General features: G+C 36.6%; 1 protein-coding gene across 1 annotated transcript; it reads right to left on the reverse strand.

The window, feature by feature from the left end:
• Positions 1 to 601: 601 nt before the first annotated feature.
• On the reverse strand, positions 602 to 19914 carry LOC132181271 (3beta-hydroxysteroid-dehydrogenase/decarboxylase). The gene is made up of 12 exons (XM_059594410.2): positions 19578 to 19914; positions 19397 to 19486; positions 19175 to 19308; positions 18703 to 18873; positions 15298 to 15423; positions 15105 to 15184; positions 12716 to 12914; positions 11997 to 12102; positions 7488 to 7662; positions 7154 to 7310; positions 5296 to 5362; positions 602 to 1160 (listed from the first exon to the last, which is right to left on the reverse strand). Exons 1-12 carry the CDS (start codon positions 19807 to 19809, stop codon positions 1012 to 1014), a joined length of 1686 nt encoding a protein of 561 aa, XP_059450393.2. The 5' UTR covers positions 19810 to 19914; the 3' UTR covers positions 602 to 1011.
• Positions 19915 to 21864: the final 1950 nt, after the last annotated feature.

Consider the following 21864-nt stretch of genomic DNA (forward strand, 5'->3'; position numbering starts at 1 on the left):
ATTTTCAATTTCTTATCAAGTAGTCAAGATAAAAATAATAATAATAATAATAATAATAATAATAAAAAGTTCACTTACCTCCCCCGATGTGTCATGGGTTCTGCAATATCACTGCCAAGTAATCAAAAATTGCAATTTGAATACTTCATTTTTTACTCCCTTTCAATTTCACTCATCCACTAGGAATTCTTTAAACCATAACGGATATACCAAATTGAGCAAAATACCCCAGTTTTTTTAAATTAAAATTAAAAAGAAGAAAATTAAAAAATAAATAAATAAAAATTAATTAATTAATTAATTAAAAATAAAGCTGAAGTTTTGTGACCCACTACGTGGGCTAAGGTGCTCGAAATTATTTGGACTACAGTTTGGGCACCAAAAATAAATGCCCATCAACTAGGTTGACTCTTTTGGGCTCAAACTAGGTTGAGAGCTGGTTACATGATTTGGGATTCCCCATCAATCTACAGTATCTATCCAGACAATGATAATCCTCTGTAGATAAGTTCTTTCGCCAGAGTTCTTTGAAAATATTTCTTAAAGCTACTTAAAGGGGAAGATGAAGTAAAACATCATTTAGGAGAACAGAAAACTAGAGGGAAAAGCAAAATCCAAATATTTCATCCAAGCATTATCTTTCGTAAAGATAAAAGGAAGATGGTAAGTTACACTGTACGAAAACGCAATGTAGCTGAAACAACAATTACAAATCAATTAAAACCCCATCAACTGGGAAGAGAAGGGGGTGCAAGAAGAGAGCCAAAAAGGGGAAGAAGAATCATCAGGTACACAAGCATATCAAGCACCTCATATTTTCTAGAGAATTCTCAAAGCCTGACACAAATAGTACTCAACTCACACAACACTGCCATGCCAATGCCCTTTCTCAAATCATCAAAATATCAGGCAAATGGCCCTATACTTCACTTTATCCCAAAAAAGGACATTGGTCCAAACAAGGAAACAGAAGATCCTAGCACCACGTCTTAGTGAAGAAAATGTGGGCTACTAGCTGTCAATCTTCTTGGAAGTAACAAATTTTCCAACAATTTTGCATTTTAATTTGCATCCAAGAGACACAGTTTCCAGAACCATAGCATCAATTTCCTGCTCTTTTTTCTCATAAACATAGAAGGCCACAAAAGCAGCAGGAAGACCTGCAAAAATAACAAGAGCACAAATCCCCCCTTAGACAAGACACAACGAGAATGGAAAGTCACAAACTCAGTCCAATGCAAAAAATGGCAATCTAAGACTGGGGTTGGACAGAATTGAAGCTCATATTCAAGTCTCAAAGACTAAAATAAGAAGGAACCCACGTGAAAAATGGTCCAAGGGAGTAACAACAACAATTACAAAATTTAATGGCATTTGCTACATATTCTTTTATCCAACAATCTGACAGGTTCCCTCAATAACATCCAATCAGATTCATTTACAGCCTTTCGTTTCAAGCTCTCCCATAAATTTTGGACAAGGCCTTACTTGACAAAGTTTCGGAAAATTGTTTTCACTATTCAAATGCTGAATTTTTTTTTCTCAAATATCCAGTTATCTAAACGGCTTCTTTTGGATGATTTACAAGTTATTGAGGGTTTGGAAGAAGAGAGAGCTTTATGTGATGGGTGTGATGGGGAGAAAATGAGGAAGGATAAAGCTATTAGAGATTTGGAGAGGACAACTCTTATGGACGAGGGGAGTTGGAGGCACAAAATTTTTCCATCAAGTGGCCAACTCGAATAGAAGAAATAACTCCATTGAATCTTTGTTGCTTAATGGTACAGACTCTTCTGATCATATTGAGACCAGAGCACACATTGTGCAATTCTATAATAGTTTGTTTAGCGAATAGTTCATTTGGCAGCTTAATTTGGATGACCCTTTTTTTACTCCATTGGCGAGGTTGAGGTCTTCTGATTGGAGAGAGCTTTTGAGGAAAGTGAGGTTTTTGATGTGGTGAAAGCTCTAAAAAGTGACAAGGCCCCAGGCCCACATGGTTTTACTATTGCATTCTTCCAAGCTTGTTGGAATGTTCTTAAAGAAGATATTATGAATGTCTTCCATGATTTTTAGGCCAAAGGTAAGTTTGAAATAAGTCTTAACGCTATGTTTGTTGCTCTTATTCCGAAGAAATCAGGGGCTGTTAATATCAAGAACTTTCGACCTATTAGCTTTGTTGGAGTTTACAAAATTGTTGCCAAAATTTTAGCTAACAAGTTGAAGATGGTAGTGGAGAAGATTATCTCCAAGCCTCAAAATGCTTTCATGCGGGGTAGGCATTCTAAACTCCATTCCTATAGCTAATGAATGTCTTAATAGCAGGATCAAATCTGGAGAAGCAGGTGTGCTTTGCATATTAGATATTGAGAAAGACTTGTGATCATGTGAATTATGATTTTTTGTTGTATATGCTTAGAAGGTGCGTTTTAGGGAGAAATGGCGTAATTTGATAAGGCATTTTATTTCTTCAGTGTCTTTTTTTTTTTTTTTTTTAATTGGTGAATGCCACTAATGGGATTTTTTAGTAATTCTTGGGGCTAGAGGCAGGGAGAGCCTTTGCCTCCTTTGCTATTTGTTATTTTTATGAAGCCTTTAAGGAAAATGATCTTTACCACATTGAAAATGGGCTTTTTGTGGGGTTCTAAGAATGTTGGTGCGCTTAACATCTCCCTTCTTTTGTTTACGAAGGACACCTTGACTTTTTGCTAGGCAATTGGCAATGTTAATAATTTTTTTTTTTTTTTTTTTTTTTTTGATAAGTAAAAAGATGTATTAAAGCGCGCAGAGAAGCGCAACCCTAGTACACAAGGAGTATACAAGAGAGCGACTAAGAGGAAGAAAAAGAATAAGAGAACATAAAAAGAAAGTCAGGGAAGCTAATCACTAGAGGAGCTAGCCAGCCAGCAGTCCAAGTGAAAAGAGTGTACAAGAAAAAGTGGACAAGGTCCTCTATATTCCTAGAAGAGTCCTCGAAGCATTTAACATTTCTCTCACTCCAGATGCACCACATGAGGCAAAGAGGGACCATCTTCCACACGACAGCACTACGAGACTTGCCACCCACCCACCAAGAAGCATATAACTCCCTGACACAACCAGGCATCACCCAACACAAACCAAACCGAGAGAAAACGGCATTCCACAAGATACGCGCAACCCCACAATGAAGAAAGAGATGATCAACTGACTCCCCATCCAATTCACACATGCAACAATGATTTACCAGTACAATACCTCTCTTCCAAACATTATCCAATGTTAGAGTCTTCCCAAGCACGGCCGTCCAAGCAAAGAAAGCCACTCTTGAAGGAACCTTAGTGCGCCAAATACTTTTCCATGGGAAAGGGATGGGATTTGTAGAAGCAAGGATCCTGTAAATAGATCTTACCTCAAACTTTCCTTTACGAGAAGAGATCCACCACATCCTATCCTCCCCTACCCCACTCATCGAATGCGAATACAAGAGTGTATAGAAAGAGGCCAAGACCTCCACTTCCCAATCATCAACCCTGCGAATGAAGGACACGTTTCACTGCATTAAGCCATTTAGACACTCCCCATTGTCCGCAATAGACGCATCCTTATGGTTTAGCTAGTATTCTAGGTTGCAAGGGTCTTTTCTTTGCCTATAAAGGGTGATGGCTCCAAAATTAGATTTTGGCATAACGTGTGATGTGGGGATCATACCCTTAAGAAGGTACCTTTTTTGGAGTTATTTAGTATTGCTTGCTTCAAGGATGCTTATGTGGTAGATCATTTGGAATTTTCTAGTGACTCCCATCAATGGAACATTAATTTTATCAGAGCGGCGCACACATGACTAGAAAGTGGATTTTTTCACCTCATTCTTTAATTTGTTGTACTCCTTCAAGCTAAGATTTGGGGGGGAGTGAAGACAAGCTTTGTTGGGCCCCTTCCAAGAGACGGTTGTTAGATGTTAGACCTTCTACAATGACCTAATTCCCCATGATAGTACTCCTTTGCCTTGTAGGGGTATTCGGCGGAATAAGGTTCCTTTGAGATTGGAGTTCTTTGCTAGGTAGACAATGTTAAGGAAGATTCTCACTACGGATAACCTAAGAAAGCCGCATATCACAGTGGTAAATTGGTGTTGCATATGCAAAAAGAGTGGGAAATCAATTGATGATCTTTTACTCCATGGTCAGATTGCTAGTGCTTTAGGAATACTATATTCAGTCTTTTTGGGTTAAATCGGGTCATGCTTAGATGAGTGGTAGACCTCACTTATTGAAGAAAGCAGTTTGGTAGTCTTCATTGTGCAACAATGTGGAAGATGGTTTCATCTTCCCCTAATGTGGTGTATTTGGCGAGAGAAATTATTATAGTTTTGAAGACCGCGAGAGTGGTGGATTCAAAGGTTTTTTTCTTCAACACCCTTTACCACTTGATGGTTGCCTATGATTGCTTTCATTTTTCTAGCTTTCATGATTTTCTTGATCGTTTTTCTTTTTCTAATTAGGTGTTTCTCTTGTATACTTTCTATGCATTTGGGTTGTCCCCTTGAGTTTCCCTTTCTATATTTATTTATTTTCAAAAACACCCCTCAAAACTTTACCAAACGAATTTTTTTGAGAAAAGTCTACATACTCCCATCAAACTACCACTTAATTGACAATATCCACCCAAACTTTCAATTGTGACAATGTCCCCCTCAAAACTAGAAAAAAGGTAAAAATGCCACTATAGATTTCTCAATAAGACAAAAACAAAAAATGTTTTTAAACGGAATTTTTTATTTCAAAAAAAAAAAAAAAAAAAAAAAAAAAAAAACGAAAATTTTCAATTTTTATAAAAAAAAAAAAAATCAAAACTTTTTAAATAAATTTTTTTTTTTTTTTTAATTTTTAAATTTGGCCAGATTTTATATCTTCTTTTTTAGTTTTAGGTTTTTTTCTAGATTTTTAGTATTTTTGTTTTTATTTTCCTAAGGGTAGTTTCGTCATTGGGGAGGGAGACATTGACAATGTTTTGGTAGTTTGAGGGGAACATTGTCACAATTGAAAGTTTGAGAGAGACATCAGTTGGGTGATACTTTGAGGGGGGTAGGTGGACTTTACCCAAATTTTTTTTTTCCACCCAAATACGAAACTTTTTTCAAATGTAGCCCCCACCAAATCAATTCTCCAATTTTACCTTTTTCAAACTCTTTTCAAAACTCAAAACTTCAACAAACCAACCCTATTCTCGGTACAAACTTCCTTCGTTTTTTGGCCTTCCAAAATATTTCTTTGTAGTAAAGACATGCAAGAGAGAGAGAGAGAGAGAGCAAACCTATAACAAAAAATCCATGAATTGAAATGGCTCCGAGGAAGCTAAGAAGCAGTAGGGAGAGAACAACCTATTATATTAGACACACAAAGAAAAGTATCAACCAAATTGATCAAGAACCCCACATCAGAATTGCTGAAATGAACAAAAAATGTACGCATTAAAACAAGTCGGAACCAAACTCAAAATTTTCATTATTTATACAATAAACTAAGTTAACAAGGGGACCTCAGGAAGCAGTGTCTTACACGTCTTCTCTTTTTAGTGTGGCCATTGGTGTACCTCATCATGAATGATATGTACAAATGAAAGAGTGGTAGTGATTTCAATGCATATTCATTAAAAGAATACATTTTTTTTACAAGTACAGCAAATTCATTTAAACATTAAAAGAATACAAGAAGGAAAACGAAAGAAAGGATCTAAACATCAGAGAGTAAAGAGTAGTGCCTCATGGATCCTGAAAGAAGACTTTTAGATATACTCTCTGTAAACTGCCGCTCAGCTAATGTTTATTATCTGGCTTCACATAAATTCCAGCTTACATGCTGGTAATATAAAATCAAAGGAATGCATGATTCAAAACATTATGACTGCAGTGAGGTTGAGACTTGCTGCAAGCAGAAGAGTTCCAAATTCCATCCAAAATAGAGATTTTGTAGTTTGTGAAAATTCCTTTTTCTGTATTTGATGTGCAGAGGAGTGTTAAAACTTACCGATTTTACTGCAGTTTCTACTGCTAGTATCTTTTGTACTGTGATTTCACCCCTTGAACTTCTTTTGGTTGGATGAAATGACTAATTCATCCCGAAAAAAAAAATAGAAATAAAAAGAATAAACGGACCCTAACGGCTTCAACATTCTATCTGAAAAAAGTTTTGGCTAGCTCCATCAATCTTTGTGGTTCCAATTACCACCTTAAAATTTCTACCAGATATGCATCAACTGCATCTAGGCAACTTATGCAGGAACAATGACACTCTTACCTTTTTTTCAAACAGTAATACTTATTATGCAAGACCAGCTTTTTCATGTTAGTTGGAGTCTATGAAAGATCAAATCTAGAGGGAAAGAATTGGACGACAGCTCAGAAAATGTTATAAATTGGTAAGGGACAGAGTTGGTTTTCCCTAAATATTTATGGACATAAGGAGAAATAGTTTCCTTTTTGAAATGACATTTTCCTAGGTTACCAAAATTGTCCAAGTAGCAACCAGACATTGTTCCCTTCCCCCCCACCCCCCAACCAAAAAAAAAAGTGACACAACACACAAATGTATCCCCAAAAACCATTTGACAAGGTACTTTTTAAAAATAAAATCATACTAGCCACTTTTCCTGTGCGTAGTTTTAGAGCACACAAAATTCTTCTGAAAAAACTGTCTTTTTCCTTTCTTTTTTCTACATGGTACTCCTCGTCTACGTTAGTTTACTTTTATACTTTTATATACTAAATAACATAACTTGTAACACAACTTTAACTTATGGAAGTTTTCAGGAATAAGTAGCATTCAAAAGTTGTTGGATCCCCTGTCAATTTTACAGCTTATAACACAATGCATCAATGGAAATTGTGTGAAGTTACTGTATTTCAGCTTACGTTTTCAAAATCGCCCTCACTGGATGACTTTGCTGGGCAGATTGTTTTTTCCTCTTTTTTTGGATTGTTTGGACAATGAAGAATTAAATTGTTGCTCTTTAAAAGGTCCTTTTGCACTCCCCAGGTATTAATTTTAACCCTTCATTTTAATAATTATCAGGAAAACCAAAAAAGGTAGGAACAAATTCAGTACCACCAAAAAACAAAATGCTTAACTTGGAGTCATAAACAGCAAGGAAACATGCAGAGAATGGCAAATACCTTAAGGAACAAAATCCAGTCATTCCCCTTCGAAAGATATTTCAAAACAGTAACAGCAGCATTCCAAGATAAGGCCACAGCCGAAGCAACTCTTATCGACATTTCTTCTGACAAGTGAAAGCAAGACCCGGGTATTTTCTCAACTGTATATCCCATTCTGCAATAGCAGACACATTTATAATTAGCACTAAACTTAGTACCATGAGTTCAATGCTTATGACAGCCTCCCATCAATTCAGAACAAATTAATAAGGTCTATGGGTGAAAAATGTTAACAGCAGTGTGCATGTTAATTAGCATATTCGCGCGTCGAATAAGAGTTATTCAGACATACATTTTTCCTGGTAAAAAGCCATGGATAAACAAGAACATTGATGTCACCAAGAGAAGCTTTGAAAGGGAACTCAGGAGGGTAAATCCAGATGCTACAAAGTTGCAGTAAATTGCAACCAAAACTAACGAAGCAGCAAGTGTCTGCTTTTTATTCCTCCAGAGTAAAGTATCAGCAACTGCAAACAGAATAGAGGCAAATGGGTCACTTCATCAACGCATATAGATATAGATGTATATTACAACTTAATCACAATGTGTCAACAGCTTACAATGTCGTCGCAAAAGAAAAAAAAAATTAGAAGTCCAATATCATAAATATCCTTATGTTCGCCCTAGATGCCTAAACACATTGGATTAGAATATATAAACTTGTCAAGAATATAAGCGCTCATTTCCAACATGTCTCGGTGTTTGACATGATAACCTCCAACAAAAACAAAAAGTATCTGAGTATGCTACATTTTGGTTTGTAAAACATAAAGTGAAGTGAAATGGATTAATAAGTGTTAGAAAATGAAGTGTCCCTATTGTACCAGCTGTCCTTTCCTCTAGAATGACATATTTTTCTTCAATAAATAATAACAGATGGTGAGGGCCAAAAAATACCGTGTCTCTATTTTGAAAATGCATATGCTTTACAATGTTTACATTGTATCATAGCTTAGAAATCAACAAACGGCAGGAGCCTTTCTCTTTCCCCTTCTTTCCTTTTTCTTTCTTTTCTTCCTTCTCTTTTTCTTTTCCTTAACAGAACCCTACAACAGAACATGGTAGGGTAGGTATTTGGGTTCACTTGCAGGTCGTGGTTGGAGGCACATGGCACCCTCATCCCCATGATTGTGTTTTTGTTGGATGACATCATCGTTCCCATCACACCCAATGATAAGCACTGAGGTAGCGTTTTTTTCCCAGAAAAACAAATTGATTCAAGGATGCTAGGTGTCATTTGTGGCGGTCAGCCAAGTCTCTGGAGGTAGAGCCAGTAATTTCTCCGGTTGTTGTGGTGGTTAATTGTTGCTGTTGATTGTGCTTAGGTGAGGTTGTGGTAGTTGTTGTGGCAAGGCTAGCTCAAAAGAGTAGGCAACTAAGGCCCCTGCCTAAAGGCCCCCCGTGAAAGAAATAAATGGTATTATATAAAAGCCCCTAAGAAATAAAGTTTCTTAAAAAATAGCATTAAAAGACCTCCCTAAGAAATAAAGACTCTTAAAATAGTTTTTATTAATTATGGAAAAAAAAAAATTGCCTTATAAGGTGTAACATAACTATCTTTTACCTATTTTACTTCTGAAGATGTGCAAATAAGAATGAAGAACAACGCTAATAGTGTAACTAAAGACAAAAATATGGAATTAAGTAAACATCAAGATAAATCCAGAAAGGTATCTATAATTGTTAAACGAGAAATGCTACTCTACATTCTCAAGTAGCATTCTCCTAGCATTCTTGTCTATGAGGCACATTCACATCCACTTGTTTTTTTTTTTTTTTGAAAAAAAAAAAAACAAAAACAAAAATCAAAAGAGAATGCTAGAAGAATGCTATTTGAGAATGATGACTAGCATTTCTCTTGTTAAACATATGGTATTAAATGAAGATCAAGAGAAGATTAAGAGAGACATATTTTCCATCTGAAAAGCATCTTTACCAAAAAAAAAAAATCAAGAGAAAGTAAAATATGTCTCTCTTTTAAAAGAAGGTTAAAGGTAACTTAATTACTTGGCGTAACTTAAGATCTCATTTTCAAAAGGTCCACCTAACCGCTTATAGAGACTAGAATTTTATCTCTTAACATTATACTTTTTCTACAACTCTGTTTCTTTTTCTCCTCTTTTCTTTCACAATTCTCACTCTATTATTCTATCAATCCTTCATCTCACTATTTGTCTATTATGTACTTTATCGATTTACGTAAAAGCTACATATTCTTTTGAGTCGTTCTTCCAAGTTTCAATCACTTATGGTCTAGTACCAAGTTTCACTGTTCTAATATTAAACTTTTCCATATTTTTTTACTTGATATAATAATTTATTATATTAATATACTAAAATTATAAAACCTTCATTTAAAAGTTTCGTCTCTATTTCTGTAGTTCTGATCTTCCCACACAATATGAGGTCTTTTCAAGGATCTAGCATTCTACACTCTCAGGTAGTGATTCTTGTGGTCATAGTGGAGATCAATAAGCTTTGTTGCATCTTGTGGTGGTTTAGGTGGTTCCCGTGGAGGACATGGCGGCAAAGATGACCGTGCTTCATGTGGGGTCGGAATTCTAGGAAGGTGGAAGTTGTAAATCCCACATATGCACTCATTGCGGTCATAACAATCATATTGTACATTAGTTTTTGGGATCTACAAGGCACACTGTCTAGGTCAAGCCAATCAAGTCTCATCTCAAGAGGATCCCTCTCCATCATCTAGACCTCCTACTAGCTCTAGTCAGACATCCGAATCTAATCTAATTACCAGACAGAGGGATGAGTATGCTCAGTTTAGTGTATATAAGCAAGCCACTTCCTCATCCACGACTACTCTTGCTCAATCAAGATCTCCAGATGAAGTGGATGATTAATATGGGACATGAAGTTGGGGTTGGCTCAGTGGTTGGATAGTCTGGGACTTTGAGTATGCTTCTCAAGGTCTTAGGTTCGAAACCCACCGAGTGCAAACTGCTTCTTGACGCTATCAGACTGGGGGTTTGACCCTTAAATTAACCGAGGTGCACTTGCGGGAAACTCTTTTCCAAGGGCCTGTGCACCCCCAGGATTAGTCGGAACGAAGCTCCAGATACACGGTGCCAAATCAAAAAAAAAATGAAGTTGATGGCCTGTATTTGTAATGTCTCAACCTAGTGGAAACAAAGAGACAATTAGAAGAAGTGAAAATGCAGATTAGGATTTAGCAGCTCTGACTAGGTTAAATTGGTTCCGTACTACATAAGTTGAACTCGATGAGCCCGGAAGCGATTGTGGGCTAAATTTAGGTATTTTGGGTTCTAGATGAGTCGACATAAATATTTTGGATTATCGAAGAAAATATTTATGAAATAGGCCGAAAACTGGGGTTGGAATTAGGCATGTTAGTAAATAGTTGTAAGGAATGCTAGCGGTCATGACCGCCCACTCTTTTGCCTTGTAATATAAAGGATGTAATATATTGTGACTACACGCGTGTGTGTGTCTATATATATATAGAGAAAATAGGAAGTCTCTATAAAGAAATAGAGGACCTAGCGACAAAAATAGATGGTCGCACTCCCGACGGCCTCCTAATCGGGTGGCAGAGTTGGGGGCACGACAATAATACCTTGACACTGCACCCAACTCTGCCACCCGATTAGGAGGCTGACGGGAGTGCGACCATCTATTTCTATCGCTAGGTCCTCTATTTCTTTATAGAGACTTCCTTTTTTCTTTATATATATATAGACACTATATATATCCCGATTAGATAAGACTGACACGCCCACCGATTTTGTTTCACTTTGTCGGATGACTTCCTTATTTATTCTTTTTCATGTTTTACCTCTCAACTCTCTACAATCTTTATCCCTAAGGCAATTAAGGAGCATTATCTACCCGGGTTGGAGAACAGCAATGAAAGTCGAAATTGAGGTCCTACATCAGAATGAAACTTAAGATCTTGTCTCACTACCATTTTGGTAAAAGAACTATTGGTTGCAAGTGGGTATGCACAATGAAGTTTAATCAGATGACTTCCTTGACAGGTCAAAAGAAAGTTAGTTGCTAAAGGTTACACACAAACCTATGCTATTGATTACGACAAAACCTTTTCTTCAATTTCCAAAATTTTCTCCATTCACGTGTTAACTTTTGTGGCTGCTAATCTTTCATGGTCATTATTTCAATTGGATGTCAAAAATGCATGTTTACATGGGAACTTACTTAAGGAGGTTTATATGGAGTAACCAACAAGGTTTGTTGAAGAAGGCATTGTATGGCCTAAAGCTTGGCAGTGACCAACCGCCAATAAGTTTTCTGTTTTCAATTTCCTCATCTCCACACCAATCACTCAAGCTTCCAGCCAACCAGCAAAAAGACAACGTACCAAGTATTATTTTTATTCAATCCAGACCAGGTGTATCCCAATAACATGAATAGACAATATAATCCAATCCAAACCAACCCTCTATATACAGCATGCCAATTGGGGCCTGTCAGTCTTAACTAAACCTTCATGCATAAATTGTTATTGCCATTAACCAAATTGTACCATCCTAAAGAACAACTTTCTAAGACATTTCACACTTACAGCATTAAGGTCAATCATTAAACATTCCTCTAAAAGGATAACTTTCCACTAATAATTAGACACCTAATCAGTATAGTAGTTGGCTAGGGCAGTGCAAGAGGTATCCGTCATTTGATTTATACAAGGCCCTGAATGATTGCATTCTACAACGTACTGTAAGAAAACACCCAAGAGTATAACATATGGAAATGCAACACAGTCAGAAATACAAAATAGTGAGATGAAATTGACGATTCATACCCATTCCACTTCCAAGATATATGGAAGCTTTAGAAGGCCCTTCTCTTTTAGGTGGAAGTTCAGCCCTCAAGTAAGAGTATGACTCAATTGTCCTCTTTAGACCCTCCTGCAGAAAGATAAAATCTAATGTTAAAAGTATACGACTTATACAAGAATTTGCACTCAGATTCTACAGGTGAATAGACCTTTATTAATGGGATTGATAACTGCCTATCAATCAATCCTATCCAGTTCAGAGCCACGTTATGTAAATAAGACCAAGAGCACAACATTAAACCGAATCACAATCGACTAAACATAGAGGGTAAAATCCTTATGGGCATTTAAATTTGCATCAACCATCCGAAATAAATCATTTAGAGGGTTAAGGCCAAAAAAATTAGAAGGGCCCACATGTAATAAGGGCAAATCCTCAAAGTTGAGTTTACAGATAAACCATGGGGCCATAAAATTCATGGGGATTCAGCAGAACATGATATAAACTAAAAAGATTTGATGAATCCTTATACAAATCATCAAAATACAAACAATTAAACAACTAGATTTAAAACAATCAACAAATTAATTCCCTGCAGAAGAAACCCAAGTGATTTAAAACAATCAAGAAAATATTTCCAAATGGTGAATCCTTATATATGCTCTTTTTCTGCTTCTTCTTTTTTTCCGTTTTTATTTTTTGGGAGCAACTTATTTATCTTTTTTGTGAAAAAGGAAAGAACCTGAAGTGATACGATGGGTGTGTAGCCAATTAGATCCTTTGCTTTCGAACAATTGAAAGATCTGCTGCAAGAGAGGAGTTTTATTCTTGAAGGTGTCAACTGCGGAACCTTCATCCCATATGGACCTAACAGCCTATATGTACAATCCACCAAATGTGCAATTGGCATCATTACAAAGGCAGGGATCTTTATACTTGGCCTGCAAACCACATGGTTCAGATAAACAATTACGTAACTATATTTATTCCCTAGTTTTTGGGGAAAAAAATGAAAACTGACTATGCCATAAAAGAAATTGCAGGTTATTCATTTAAAAGAGGCTACATGCTATACAGCAAAACCCAATAACTCATGGACCAGTGCTCAGCCGATAAAAAAGGCTAACAAGCAATCCTCTTTTCCTCCAAAAGCGAGAGAAAAAGAAAATGTTCTCATCTTCTAGAAACAAAATGATCAAGTACAAGAATTTAGTTAGCAAGCATCTTACATTGTGCCAAAGGCCAATTGCATCATGACCTAAGACCAGAACAGATGAGGCATGTGCAGGAAGGGTCATAAAGCATGGAATATTATTTTAGATAAATAACTCAATCTTATTAAAAACGCAAAGGGGCGCAAGTATGCAACTTAAGTACGCAGAAAGTATACAAGAGAAACACCCACTAGGGAAAAGATAAGGAACATAAATCCAAAAATTCTACAAAATTAGCAAAGTGAAAACTATTGGTACAAACCATGCACCCATAGTCTTGAACAATGTCTTTTAACACTACTGCCATTCTCTCACAATCTTCAAAATTTTGAAAATTGCGTCCTCTCCAAATGCACCATATCATGAAATGGGGAGCCATCCTCCAGGTTTCCAAATTATGGTGACTACCAAACTAGCCAATCCAACTAGCCAATAACTCCACCGATTGGGCATTACCCACTCTACCCCGATGAGACAGAAAATTGAAACCCATAATTTTCTAAGAACTCCAAAATAAAGCAAAAGATGATCAATTGATTCTCCACTATTCTTGCACATGCAACACCGGTCCATCACTATTAAGTGTCTCTTTCTTAGAGTATCCAAGGTCAAGATTCTCCCTAACGCAATTGTCCAAACAAAGAAAGCCACTCACGTAGGCACCTTATTTTTTCATATGCTCTTCCAAAGGAAAGAAATACCAGCCGAGGGATTAACCCCACAATAAAAACTGACCTCGAAAGTTTCCCTTTTAGAGGGGATCCAACATATCCTATCCTTGCCTCCTCTATTCAACCTGATAGAGTACAAGAGAATGAAGAAAGAGATGACCATCTCTATCTCCAAATTATGCACGAATCTGATGAAGGTGATATTCCACTAATATGTGTTGTTCACAACCTACAAATGATCTGACACCAGGGCCTCCTTAAAACAAGTGATACTATACAACGTTGAGAAAGCTTCCTCTAGGGCCTGATCTCCACACCAGACATCATGCCAAAATCGAATCTCAAGCCCATCTCCCACCTCATATCTCACAAATCTCGAAAAATCCCCCTATCCTCTCATAATGTTTTTCCACACCCGCACCCTATAGGACCAAAAAAACCACAGTGGAGCACTAGTGCACCACCATCCCCACAAGCTCTCATATTTAGCTTCCACCACCAATCTCCTCAAAGCTCTCTTTGAGCCATAACACCAAAGCCATTTCCCAAGAGAGCTCAGTTAAACAGAATAAGTTCCTAACCCCCAAACCTCCTGAGGAAGTCAGAGTACAAATCTTGAACCAACTTACAAGATGGAATTTAAATTCATCATCTACTTCGCCCCACAAGAAATCCAGCTAAATTTTCTCGATACAATTAGCAACACCAACTGGGATGGAGAAAAGGGACAAAAAATACGTAGGCAAATTGAGGAGTGTGCTTTTAATGAGTAATTCTACTACCCTTTGACAGATAAAGCTGCTTTCATTCTGCCAAACGACATTCTATCTTTCAATTATGTGATCCCAAATAGATTTTGCCTTAAACGAAACTTCCAACGGCATGCCCAGGTATTTCATAAGCAAAGAGAACACCCTGCAACCAAGGATACAAGCTAAGCCTCCCACATCTTCCAAGGTGCCGACGGGAACTAATTCTAATTTGGCTCGGTTAATTCTCAACATAGAGCTTCAAAAACATAAGAAAAAGCAGCACAAAAAATTGGAGATTAGACAAAAAAAAAAAAAAAAATGTTTTCGCCTTGAATGGTGAAATAGTGGAATTCTAAGATGTAACACAACTAACAAAGTACTGGCTAAGTGGACACTAAGTAAGACAAAGATCAAAGAAGAAGAAGAAGAATAAAACCAACACACTAACAACTGGTTACATCTACTCAAAATGAAAGTATAAGAAAAAGAAATACCTTTCATAACCAAGACCTCCAAGAATAAGCGAGACAAACTCCCAAAATTTTATGGGTTCCATATTGGTAACAAAATATACCTGTGAAACCAACCTCCATTTAGCAAAGAAAGCAAAAACCCACGCATGAAATCCTAGCTTGACAACCTCTTTCTCCCATTCAAATACTAATCCAATGGAAATTAAAAAGGTACCTGCCCTGCAGCTTTTTCTGCAACCGTCCCTTTTGATGCAAGAGCTCGCTCCGCACATACGTGGGCATGTGCCACATTTTCAACATAAGTGAAGTCATAAATGTTGTTGCCATCACCAATAATGAACTGACCATTTGAAAAAGGAAAGGAATAAAAATCAATATTAGTTTATATTGAAGAAAGTCTGCACCACAAACACTATTAAGAAAAACCAATATATGTTGTTGCCATCACCAATATATATATATAGAGAGAGAGAGAGAGAAAGAGAGAGAGAGAGAGAGAGAGAGAGAGTAATGCTATATACCATCATTTTATCCCCCAAAGTTAATGTAACTTTTAAAATCACCGTAATTTTAAAAGCCACATCAACTTTAAGGAGATAAAATAATAGTATATAACATTACTCTATATATACAGAGTACATATTATTATGATCAATATTTTTAAGTACTCAAAACCTGTGCTAAATCATTTACTAAGCACTTCTGCATGACACTCACTCTTCGCATACTATGACAGATTATTCAAGATTAAGTGTAACATAGATGACTTGTGATGAGATATACTAGGTTCACGAAGGCAATGACACTTAGACTGATGAGTCGATGTCTGATTTTGCCTAACCACATGTGTAACACTCCGGTCCTATATTGGAAAAATGAGGAGTAGCCAACACAAAGTGGGTGATTTGTAAAGATAGTCATTAGTTCTAAGTCTCTCATTGCCTAGTTACTAGGTGAAACTAGAATTTATAAGTGATTCTAGGAAAGCTCTAAGTTGACTAATTCTTTTAGGAGTGATGGAGCAAATGTGCCTAGCGACTTTTCCTGTGTCATTTCAAATGGTATCAAGGCCACCCAGTAACGCCAAGCCATGTGGTACGGAGCACTGCATGACATGGCCCTAACGAAGATGTCAGGAATTTAAGAGAGAGAGTTTGTAAAAACCCAATCTCATATTGAAAAGATGAGGAGTAGCCCACAGAGAATGGGTGGTTTATAAAGATAGTCATGAGTACTAAATTTCTTATTGCCTAGTTACTAGATGAAATTGGGCTTTATAAGTGATTCTAGGTAAACTCCAAATTAACTAGTCCTTTTGAGGTGATGGCGCAGATGTGACTAACGTTTTTTCCAGTGTCATTTCAACATGAGTATACCTATATGTCTACAATGTGCCAAGAGAACAAAATGGTCAGGGATTACAAACCTAGGATAACTCTTCCTGTTATGCTATAGTAGTTTCAATAGGGGAGTACCCTAGCGCAATTGCGGGATACTCCTAACGGATAGGGGACTCAGCATTGTGAAATATTACTATAGTATTAACCTCAGATCTCAAACTAGATTTCCTCTTCACAAAAAAAAAATAACAAAAAAAAAGGCAAATACTCTTAAACATAAGAGCTATTTCATGGTTTGAAATGAAGGTTTATTACAGGTTCTAGTGATGTGAATAAGATAAGATGAGCATGTGAATAAGCCAAACATGGCTAATGTAGTTCAACAATAAACACATAAATCCACTGACACAGAAAGTATCCATCAATCAAAAAATGAAAAACTATATGAAAGCCCCTAACAAAACTATCAAGAATGCATTTTGGAAATAGAGCTAAACAAGCAGTTGTCCAAGTAATGAGAGAGAGAGAGAGAGAGAGAGAGAGAGAGAGAGAAAGGACTTGAGCTCCTCCAAAGTCCTCTCTTAGTTTTCAAAATTTTTGTCAACTCTCTGCTATAGCCTTGATTATTGCTTGAATTTATTCTTAACCCTTTGTAAGCATCAATTTTCTTGAAAGGTGGCATCTTTGGCTGGTTCATTTCAGATCTACTTTAGATCTAAGTTCTCCTCAAGGCATTAAGTGGTATCATAGCAACAAATCCTAGATCAAAGCAACAAAATTCAGATTTGAGTCAAAATTTGCAACTTTAAGCTATGGTTGGTTGTGGTAAAGAAGGTCATGGGGGTAGAGGAAATCAAGGCCGGCAAACAGAGATGGCTGAGATGAGGCATATGATTGAAGATTTGTCACAAGCTGTATAAACTCTTCAATGAGAGGAACTAGGGGGAGCCCATATGGAGACATCAGAAGGCGGCTCGATCCGTTGGACATACCAAAAGGTGGTCTTGAGGATGAGAGTGATGATATAGAAGATGAAAACCCCTTTCATAGCGCCGGACCCATAGAATATGCAGCACAACGCGGATTGGAGTATTGGTTTGTGTGTGCGCTTGACTTAAATAGTGAATGAATCAAAATAGAAGTTGTTGATTTTATTTGGCAAGACGCATACCAAGGATTATTTAGATTAGGATGCTAGTTTGGAGACTTATTTTGAGTGGAAGCCCATAAGTGAAGACAAAAAGGTGCTGCTTGTGAAGCTTGAATTGAAGAGTACTGCGCTTCAAAGGTGGAAGAGGGTTGAAGAGCAACGTACTTGACAAGGCAAGCCAAAAATTACCTCTTTTGAGTCATTGTAGGGTCCTTTAATTCTCTATCATATGAAATTTCATATCTGAGTTCTTGGACTCTTTGGAGCCTAGAAATTGATCTTATATTGTTCCAACTTCAGTCTTATCTTCTTCTCTTTGGTATAGCCTTGATTATTGCTTGAATTTCTTCTTAAAACCTTTGTAAGCGTCAATTTTCCTGAAAGGTGGCATCTTTGGCTGGTTCATTTCAAATCTACTTTAGATCCAAGTTCTCCTCACTGCATCAAAAACTTCTTGGAAGAGATGAACTGACAAGTGAACTTATTGTAATGGTTCATAGTCATGAACTTTATATTTCATTCTGTAAAAAAGTTTTTGAATTTCTTACAAGCCAGAAGAAGCCACTAGTCCATATTCATATAGAGAAACTTAACAAAAGAGGCTAAGCACTATGAACCTCATACCAATATGTAATTGGCAGTTGGCCCTGTAAAGTGGAACAGGAATTAAAAGTTTATGGTCGCACAGATTAATTCTAGGATGAAATGTTTTATGTTATGGACTTTAGTCATTAAAAAAAAAAAAAAAGGGCACGTTTTTCTAAGGCATCCAATCAATTGGTTGATCCTACGCCACTAAGATTTAGATCATGAAGCAGGAATTAAAAGTTTATGGTCGCACAGATTAATTCTAGGATGAAATGTTTTATGTTATGGACTTTAGTCATTAAAAAAAAAAAAAAAAAAAAAGGCACGTGTTTCTAAGGCATCCAATCGATTGGTTGATCCTACGCCACTGAGATTTAGATCATGGAGCACAACTGATAGATATCTCAGCCTTAAAAAATAATGTGCACGTATGTGTCATTCATGTACCCTACTATGGATGTGGAATTTGTATATCGTATGAATAACTAGAAACTGAAAAGGAGGCAAATTCAAAATTAAGCAGAACAATGAACATACTTGCCTTAGATTTCCCTACCCTGGCAGCAGAAACTAGAGATGGAACAAACAACTTATCGCCAGGGCCAAAAATGCCGCTAGGACGTATGCAGCATGTTAAGAGTCCTTTAATCCCATTCGATTTGATGACCAATGCCTCTCCTTCAGCTTTAGTTGCTGAATATGAATCTATGTGCTGAAACAGGTGATGACAATATAGGCATTGATTAAACATTCTAAGCAGTGGCAGGCCAAGAAAAAAAAAAAAAAACAGACAAGCAAAGATATTTTTCGAAATAAAACTGAATTTAAACTTGCTTTATATCTATCCACGCAAAAGAAAAGAAAAAAGAAGGTTGTAAAAATTATGTGTTACGATGCATAAAAATAGCACAAGGGCTGTATCGCAATCACGTTTTATAACTGGCGGTAAGCAGCAATAACAACAAACTTGACTCTGGAGCAATAATAAACTTGAGACTCAGTGAAGTGAGTACCTTAGCTGGGTACGCCAATGATTCATCCCCGTTGAAAATCCCATGAACCCCATCAAAGACCACACTAGAAGAGCCGGTATAAATCAATCTCTTTACCTTTACCTCAATACAAGCATCTATAACATTCTTTGTCCCTGCAGACCATAGTTGACTCATAACATAAAACAAACAAGTTCGAAAGCACATCAAAAGCAACAAAGTCAAACACCCATCACGCAATACCTTCCACATTTACCGAACGATGTAGCTGATAATTGTTAATAGACGAATTTGGCGCAGCCATGTGGAACACAGCCTCAGCTCCTTCACATGCTGTTAAAAAATAAAAAGAAGTCTTTAAAAGCTTTACAAATTTTCAGCTGGGCATTTTGTCAAGTAGTTGAAGTAGAATGATAGTTGAGACCTTTCACTACTTGCTCCTTGATTCGGAGATCAGTGGGAACATATAGTGCGCGGCCAGAGCGCAAGGCTTGGCCGAGGGGTCCCTTCTCCTCGACTGGTTGTAGGTCGATGGTGGGGCCCAAGTCGGCAATTCGGACGGAGAACATATCGTATGTGAGAAGCATTTCCACCAAATGCCGCGCAGCAAACCCTCTCCCTCCCGTCACCACACACCATCTCTCCTCACCCGCCATTCCTTTTTTTTCGGTGAGTGATTTTGGTCTTTGGTTTCTCTCTACCGCAGCTGTAACCGATGGGATCAGAGAGAGATTACAATTTAGGAAACAGTCGAGAGAGAGAGAGAGAGTGACGGAGCACACCATGGGTTAAGCTCACCCACATCTGGCCCGGTCCGAGATCGGGCCCAAATTTGGCAGACGCCGAGTTTTTTTTTTTTTTTTTTTTATGATTGCTGATTTTTTTTTTTCTAATTAAAAAGGTTAGGCGGAGAAAATCAATTGTAGCTATCTTATCTAGGCGTGATCATAATAGCACCTACTCGCAAAGAGTCGTCCAGGAGAGACCTAGGAGATAGGAACTGCAATCGCTCCCTTATTTTTTCACAATTGCTAATTCAAATGTTGATTTTTATTGCTATGTTATTCAATTATATGACAGATTATTAAAATAGCATTACTCTTTTGAGAAGTTTCCATAAGTCTACTATCATACAACTAAATGAAGTGGCAATAAAAATCAGTCATTTGATCAATAATTGGTTTTGCATTTTTTTTATAATTGTTGATATAATAGTTAATTTTTATTGTTATATCATCCAATTTTATGACACTTGCACATAAGTCTACTAAATAGTATTACTCATTTTTAAGTATTAAAAATATTAAAAATAATGTTACATACTCAACTCTTATTTCATTTGACTAATTTAACCGTGTCTATCCACCCTTAAATCAACGTTTATGTCCAGTATGATAGTAATATAATATAATATTTAAAATTACTCAAAAGATTATAGCTGGAATGGATACTTGGCTACTACTTTCGACAGTCGACCCTACTGTCTGCTTAAACTAGGAATTGCTTTTATTCTCACATTCAAGTTGAAAGTTTAAAACACCTAAAAAAAAACAAGTTGAGAGTTTAAAACTAGTGCTGTATAATATAGGTATAATTATCTAAGTGCAGCCTATTCAGTTAATGCATTTTTGGTATGCTTTTGCCCACTGGTCTTAGTTAAGTTCACGTGCTAAGAAAAGCTGGCAATCATCCATCCATTAGAAAATGTAGATCCAAGTCAAGAAGACTGGTGGGTTATAATAATAATCAAATCATAATGATAAATCCATGCGGTAGCAATGCACATGGTATGATATAAGCATCTCTTTCCAAACATGTTTTTCTTAAACCAAAGCTGGCAAACCCATGTGATTGTGACACTAGTTGTAACATTCCGCTTCAAGTGGTATAATATTATCTATTTTGGGCCAAGTTTGTACGGTTTTATTATTGAGTTTACCCCCAAAAAGCCTTGTACCGTTTAAAGATAGCATATTCCATATAAATACATCATTTTTTTCACACCCAGACAATGTGAAACGTCATACTAGTATATGCCTCCTTTGATCATATCCAACTTCAATGTCCTAATATGATCATCACAGCCTTATGACATCTTAAGCTAGCCTATTTGAGTTTTGTAGGAAGAAGGGGAGAATGATGTAGGATGAAAATTAAATAATCGGATCTTATTGTTTTATTAATTAATTAGGTTATTAAATTCAATAGTGGACTTGTTCTAAAGTCAGTCAAATTAACATTAAGATTTTTGTTAGTGTCTAATTAAGTGTTTTTTGTACTCCAATACACTTTTTTTTTTTTGTAAGTTGTGGTTACTCTCCTCTTGTGGTGAGACATCATTTCCCTTAAGCGAGTATTATAATATTTTATATTCTCTAATATTATGTTTCCTTCTAGGGTTTATTCCCTTTCCATTGTCATTCTAAGGTTACTTTCTCATTACTCATTGTCACTCTTTAAATTGAGGCCTATGTAATATTGTTTCACATAATTCAATACAATAAAGGTGTAGCCCACATATCTCTCTTCAATGCCGCTTTTTATTCTCTCTTTTCATATTATTTAATATGTCATATATTTCTACACTGTGCATGAGCAATGTTGGAGTTATATGCAAGTGTAGATTACACAGTTCTCTGTTTACTTTCGATCTACTAAGGCAGAATGGAGAAAAAAATATTAGTTTAGACTTTATAGTTAGTATGAAACAG

The sequence above is a fragment of the Corylus avellana genome, chromosome 5 (genome assembly GCF_965113065.1).
Source record: "Corylus avellana chromosome 5, dhCorAvel1.hap1.2, whole genome shotgun sequence".
Classification (NCBI taxonomy): domain Eukaryota; kingdom Viridiplantae; phylum Streptophyta; class Magnoliopsida; order Fagales; family Betulaceae; genus Corylus; species Corylus avellana.